Source organism: Eutrema salsugineum, unplaced genomic scaffold (genome assembly GCF_000478725.1).
Source record: "Eutrema salsugineum unplaced genomic scaffold, Eutsalg1_0 scaffold_2, whole genome shotgun sequence".
Taxonomy (NCBI): Eukaryota; Viridiplantae; Streptophyta; class Magnoliopsida; order Brassicales; family Brassicaceae; genus Eutrema; species Eutrema salsugineum.
In genome coordinates, this window is record NW_006256829.1 from 18,307,206 (window position 1) to 18,313,903 (window position 6,698).

Below are 6,698 nucleotides of genomic sequence, written 5' to 3' on the forward strand. Positions count from 1 at the left end.
ATATTTAATTCCTTATAAACCACTATAGCATGTCAGTCTCTGATTAATAAGAACAGAAGTGGAAGCGTACCTTTTGGATCCATGGTTTATGCTCTGAATTTTTGTAAATGGCTCTTCGACACAAACTCTGAATAGCTGGAGGTCTCTGTTGATGGGATGCAGAAAGTTTTTGTATTTCTCTTTAGGGTTGCTGCAAGGACCATAACCTCTCTATTTATATATAGAAATAATTTCTAATTCGGCCTGTCATCAAATTACAAATTACTGAATGTATTTTCACATTAATTTTTTATAACATTTATGCTCCTTAGTTTTTTCTTTAATACCAAAATAACCACATAAGTTTTAACTACTTTAAATAATGACCCTAACACACTGATTATACATGTGACCCCAACTAATTCTTACATTTTGCTCTCACATCTCCATGATGGAATTATATGACGATGAATTAACTTTCTGGTAATCGTTCTTCGGATTCATCTTTTTATGCTTCCAAAACAATCATAGATTGTTTTAATTTGTTTGCTTTTGGGCTTTGATATACTTTACCAATTACCACAATGTAACGAAATGATAGTAAATAAGTAAAACATGCAATGATGCAAGGACAATTAGCATTCGAACAATGTAATATACTCAAATGAGTAATTAATGAGAATTAGCAAGTCAAATAGGGATCAGTCATATTGATGCGAGAAAAAAGGACCACATCCCATGCAAAGATACAATTAGAGAGCCATCGTAGACCATGGAACACTTAAAGATATAATGCAAGTCTCGTCTTCTTCTTTTTTTTTTTATATAAAAGATTCTAATCATTGTTATTAATCACTTAATGTTACGTACTAAATTCGCATTTGTAATTTAACTGCTTAACAAGCATTAAAAATACAAGACCATGAATGATAATTGAAACCTTATTTGATATGATAATGATATTCTCTGTATCTACAACAATCATAAAGAAAAATTAAATAGAATGCTCGTATCTGTTTGTTTCTCGTACATTTTGGAAATAAAATCACTACAAGGCTATATATACATATTTTGTATCTGTATATACTTATTAAAACTTATTCTCACTGTGTAGTGGTTGATATGAAACCCAAATAGCCTTCTTCTTCAAGAGAAGAAGTAGGTGAGTACAATTCAAGGGGCCAATCTATGAATTCTCCAGGCAGGATTCCCGTTTAAGTCATGCAGAGAATACTGTAGCCTGCGAATGAAACACATTGTTCAACAATCATACCTTAGCGAACATTGGCTATCGCTACTTTTCTGTGCTTCTAAGCTCTAATTAAGAGATCATTTTCGTCATCATGCTCTTTAATTTCAAGATATATCTGGAAACATGTCCTTAGAACTAGAGAGAAACCTGATTTGTCCCCCAAATTACGACAAATGATACGGAAGGAAAAAGATAAGAGGCACCTGTCATGCAAACGAGATGGTTGTCCCTGCCAAAACTCAAACAGGTTTGGTTTAAGTCTGAATCCTCCCCAGTTTTTCGGCTTTGGTATCAAACTTCTGCAAGCAAGATAAATAAAGTCATGGCTCTTTGTAATTCTTAGTTATCAATCAAGAACATTAAATCAAAAGAGTTTTCTATGAAGAGTTATTAAGAGATTTTAGAACTCACCCATCTGAATATTTTTTGGTCAGTTGTTCATACTCATCGTATAGAACATGCCTCCCAGGTACTACAGAACTCTGATAGGAATCAAAGAGTTGAAGGATGAGGGTCCAAAGCAGATTCTTAACATCATATGAAAATATTTTGATAACTGCAACAATTCATGAGGCACCTGCTTGCTAACAATAGCTCCGATCTGGCTTCCTCTAGGACGACTATGATAGTAATTCTCGGATTCTGCCTCAGATATTCTCTCAACTGGTCCTTCAATTCGTACCTGTTATGGTACAGTGATAACGGATATTAGTATTTCTAAAAGGTATTCAGCAGCCAAGTTACTAATTCATGCGTATCAGTGGTGGAAGCATCTGGTTTTGAAGAACAGAGTATTCTACTACAGCAGATGGCCAAAGGTCAGCTAGAACATAAGGTAAAGGAAGATGAAAACACGTACCTGCCGGTTCAAACTTTCCCAGTAAAAAAGAAGTGCTGCACAAGGATTCTCTGTTAAATCAATACCCTTTTTGCTTTCATAGTTAGTAAACCTGTATTTTACGATTTTAAGCAAACATCAGGTTGCACACAAAGATCTTCATACTCCTATTCTCAGCAAAAGAAGGGAGAGGATGTACTAACCAGACAAATCCATTCTCATCAAAGCCTTTTAGTAAAACCATTCTTGATGATCTGAGGCAGAATCACAATCGTTAGAAATGATAATAAGAAAGAAAGTAAAGAGGCAAAATTTGTGTTCAATGCAAATTTGTGCATGCTCTATCTATTTACACAGCTTAAGATGTACTCAGAAAATTAACTGAAATCACCCATGATTGAGATTCGCGCATGCAGAGACACTAACATATTTACTTACAACTACTTCAAAAAAGAGTGGAACAAGAAAAAAAAAAACATGTGAGAAGCTCATATCATGCATCAAACTGGAAATCTGAGACATATTTTTACTATTACAAGCTGTGTATCAAATAACAACATATTAAAATAAATCATAGCTGGATCCTATTGCCGAAAGCTATTTAAAGTTCCACCATTAGAATATAGTCATGCTAGATAATACCTAAGAGATATGGAAATACAAAATCTTTTGGAACATGTTCATCAGCAAATCGTTCCATGGAGTAGCATCTCTTGAAACATCAAAGTACACTTACGGTTTTCTGTCCTTGTTCGTCGTAGACAAAGCCATAGCATTTGTTTCTCTAAGTCCAGCAGCAACTGCTTCATCAAACCACTTACGGAACTGCAAAAATAAGAGTGAACTGCTTAGCATAAAAGGATGCCTTATCTTTAATAAGCGACCACAATAACTAAGCAGTGAGTAATCTAGCAGAACGAGTTATTGAAAAGCCACAAAAAATGAGCAAAAGTGAAAAAGTATATTATTTCAGATAACAAAATGACTTGGGCGCAACAAAGACGCTTCATTTCTTATTTTCAGGACGCAATATAAGTTTACGCTCATTCAATACCTGAGAATGTAGAAGGCGAATAGTACAGATAAGCAAAGACAAATAAATGAATTCATACCTGTAAAGTAGGATCACTTTCAACCTGGTCCTCGAGCAGTTCTGGAGAGACATAGTTCACTCTCATAGCAGATATGTCAACTTTTGGAGGTTTACCAATTCTAACACACATCGATGTCCCAGGGTAACTAGGAAGCTCGAGCTTATATTTTTCTGCAACTTGAGGTGGTACAAATCTGCCACCTAAAAAGTGATGAGGGCCACAAAATCTCTTCGCACATAATTTTGGGGCAGTCAAAGATACCTAAGACAAATTAAGAGGTTCAGTTAATAAATTTTTTTTTTTTATGATTCGGGGAAAAGAGTAGTGCGAGCATTTCGTCTAAGGCATACCAACATATCAGGCTTAATTCCTTCACCTTCATGGTCTCCTTCTTCAACGTGCCATCCAGAAGGGATATCCACAGAGGCAATGACAGGGTGTTTTTGGAGCGTTTTCTCAGAGTTTTGCAAGGACACTAATCTCCGGATAAGGTCATCAAACGGAGGCCTTGGAGCACCTAAATGTGCAAAACATTTAAATAAAAAAGCAGTTGAAACATGACCAATGAAATTAGGATCATCACTGAAGAATTCAAGACTTTGACTCCAAAACCTGCTATTCAGAGTGAATTTCATTTCTTGAACATTTCATGCTTTGAAAAATTCTAAAGATGTGGGCAAACGAATAGTTACCATGAAACGAAAACCCGAAAATTGCATCTATGATAACATCAAAGTCCTTTGACAAGTCCTCCGGCAGATCATCGACAGAAACAAAAGGGATTGAAAGTGACTCCAACTACAGAAACAGACAATTTCAGTATGCGGTATAAAGCCGGAAAACGGTAAAAAAAAATCTTAAACAAAGCACTGATTACAAACCTGAGTGACCAGTCCAGTATAAAGTGATTTGTCTGTACGTTTAGGATAACAGATAGACGGTTTATATCCAAAGTGGTGAAGATGCCTTGCCGCCACAAGACCATCACCACCATTGTTTCCAGGACCACAGATTGCGAGAACACGGCTATATTCTGTCGGTTTATAAACCTGGAATATATTGTAGACTTCACAACCAATGTACATAGCAAGAATAAACTTTGTAATGCTTACACTATTACATCAACTGTGTACCATTGTTAAATGAAAATATTGTTCCTTTCCTAGTTGAGTTTTGTTTTAGGTTCTAACATATATGGGTATGAAGTCTCCACTTGTGGAACTCATCCAAAGCTTGAGCTTAAGAGGTTTATCGGTTTCAAAGGGAATAGCTTTGAGCTTTGTTATATGGTTTTACATTTAAGGGATCCGTTTAGGTAGGTTTGATTCTGCAAGAAAAACTTATTTGGATTTTACTTCATTATGTTCTTAGCTCCAACAAAAGCTTTGAGCTTTCTTATACTAATTATCTTCCTCAGACTCGCAAAACAAAACAAAGTTTCGAATTTTTACCTCAGCAATTGAAGTTGCGACGCTAAGACCAGCTAATTCCTGGAAGAAAATAAGAAATTCGAGCACGATCACGCGGGAAAACAAAAGCATAATAAGGAAAAGAAACAAGAGAAAACGATGGAGACCATGAGCTGATCAACGGTAAAGCCGAGAGGACCCATCAAGGTCTCATCAATCTCGGCGGCTTCACGCTGCGTAAGGTAAGACACTGATCCTGAATCCTGCATGTTTGGTTCTGATTTGGTAGAGAAAGTCTGTAGACGAGAGCCGTGGGTAGCAGTGAGAAATCGCTGTGTGGGTAAAGGAAGAAAAGAGGAGAGACAGTATTGTTTTGGAATTGGAGAGAGAAGAGGTTTGTGAGAAATTGGGAGTGGTGGTGATTGGAGGAAGAAGGAGGATGTCATTGTTGTGACTCTACGCATCACAGACCTCATTTAGCCACAACAAAACAATCATTCTGACCCAAACTCCGAAATAGGCCAACTTAGTTCGGTTTATGCATATCAATTTTGGGTCCGTTGGTACCTAACTCATTTTTATAAATTCGTTGGAGCTTCCAATATTAGATTTAGCATTTGGGGTTACTCTGGTAGGATAATCCAAGCAAAGATTTTTATGCTGTGAAGGAGAGCTTAATAAGATAGATAAAAGATAGAGAAAATGAAATAGCTCATTCAACTTTATTGAATGCAAGGAAAATAAAGATGAAAAAACTTAATTTAGAACACCAAGCTTAATAAAGTTTTGGATTGATATCATAAATAGAGGAGAGTTGTGTCGACAACTCTCTGAAGGTATTTTCCCAAAAACATTATACACAATTATATAGAAACTATCTTGCAAGGAAATCCTAACATATATGGGCCTACAACATCACACTACATTGGGCTTAGACTTGGACTTGTGTTCAATACTACCCCGCAAACTTAGCGTAAAGTGCGAAGCTAAGTTTGGAAACATAAGTGCAGCCGCATGAACAGAGGAAAGAGAGCTCGAAGCAAGTTGTCTGAAGTAGTCAATTACCTCACTCCACCATAAAATCAGTCATTAGTGTGAGATCTATTCAGGTCTATCTTTGTAGCCTATTTATCTCACGAAGAGTCCGGATTTTCTTTACCTCGTTTAACTCTCCTAAGCTGTCTCATAATGAAGGTGAGTCTTCTTCCACATCTAACGACACACTAATCACTCTCAGCCTCGTATCAAGAACTACAACACTATGCTAACTCACTGCTACTAATCATTCTGTCTTCCTCTTTGGCATATCATCGAACACCTTATGTGCGCTCACCAAACCGAAAACTTTCAGCCATAATCCAATCTTTATAAGACCCAATCCTAGCTTCAACGTTCCATACACAAGTCTTCGGATTTGACACGCAGACCTTCTCCTCTCGCTCACTCTCTGACTTCTTTAGTTTCATTTCTCTTTGGATTTGAGGAAGACCAGCGGAGCTTTTGGCGGAGCTTTTGGCGGAGCTTTTGAAAAAGACGAAGTCTTGGATACAGCAGCAGTGGTGTATGAGAAAGGCCATAAACTGGTTGAATAAGAAATCTATAAATCCCATAGAACGACTGAAGCTCTGATACCATGTAGGATAATTCAAGCAAGGATTATTCATGCTCTGAAGGAGCTTAATAAGATAAATAAAAGATAGAGAAAATTAAATAGCTCACTGAGCTTTATTGAATGCAAGGAAAGTAAAGATGAGAAAACTTTATTTAGAATACCAAGATTAATAAAGTTTTGGATTGATATCATAAATTTAGAAGAGGAGAGTTGTGTCGACAACTCTCAAAGGTATTTTCCCAAAAACATTACACACAATTATATAGAAACTATCTTGCAAGGAAACCCTAACATATATGGGCCTACGACATCACACTACATTGGGCTTGGACTTGGGGCTTGTGTTCAATAACTCTTACTGCTTGCGTTGCCTAACATTCCGATATAGCCTCCTGGTTTTTGTTTTTTCCGGTATCCAGAATCCTTGCCGATTTCTGATTACCCGATCTGCCTTTTTCATCGGCCTCAAAAATCGAGTTTTTGGGTACAGCTTCTTTATCTTCCAATCAAAAAA

At 36.7% G+C, this 6,698-nt stretch overlaps 1 protein-coding gene across 2 annotated transcripts; it reads right to left on the minus strand.

Moving 5' to 3' along the window:
- Positions 1-904: 904 nt before the first annotated feature.
- LOC18018288 (pyridoxine/pyridoxamine 5'-phosphate oxidase 1, chloroplastic) lies at positions 905-5,070 on the minus strand. 2 transcript variants are annotated; one of them, XM_024156574.1, is made up of 13 exons: positions 4,740-5,070; positions 4,615-4,653; positions 4,045-4,212; positions 3,856-3,961; positions 3,514-3,680; positions 3,182-3,424; positions 2,806-2,894; positions 2,273-2,323; positions 2,091-2,181; positions 1,809-1,913; positions 1,643-1,713; positions 1,435-1,527; positions 905-1,219 (listed from the first exon to the last, which is right to left on the minus strand). In XM_024156574.1, the coding sequence occupies exons 1-13, from the start codon at positions 5,046-5,048 to the stop codon at positions 1,153-1,155; spliced, it is 1,599 nt and encodes a 532-aa protein (XP_024012342.1). In that variant the 5' UTR covers positions 5,049-5,070; the 3' UTR covers positions 905-1,152. The 2 variants fall into 2 exon arrangements, with proteins under 2 accessions (XP_024012342.1, XP_006402201.1); XM_006402138.2 differs by having other exon boundaries at positions 1,435-1,530.
- Positions 5,071-6,698: the final 1,628 nt, after the last annotated feature.

Coding starts and splice junctions, on each gene's coding strand:
- LOC18018288 (XM_006402138.2), bottom strand. CDS start 5,048: ATGAGGTCTGTGATGCGTAGAGTCACAACAATGACATCCTCCTTCTTC. Junction 3,962..4,044: donor ATACTGGACTGGTCACTCAG/GTTTGTAATCAG, acceptor CTGTTTCTGTAG/TTGGAGTCACTTTCAATCCC. Junction 1,714..1,808: donor GAGCTATTGTTAGCAAGCAG/GTGCCTCATGAA, acceptor GATTCCTATCAG/AGTTCTGTAGTACCTGGGAG.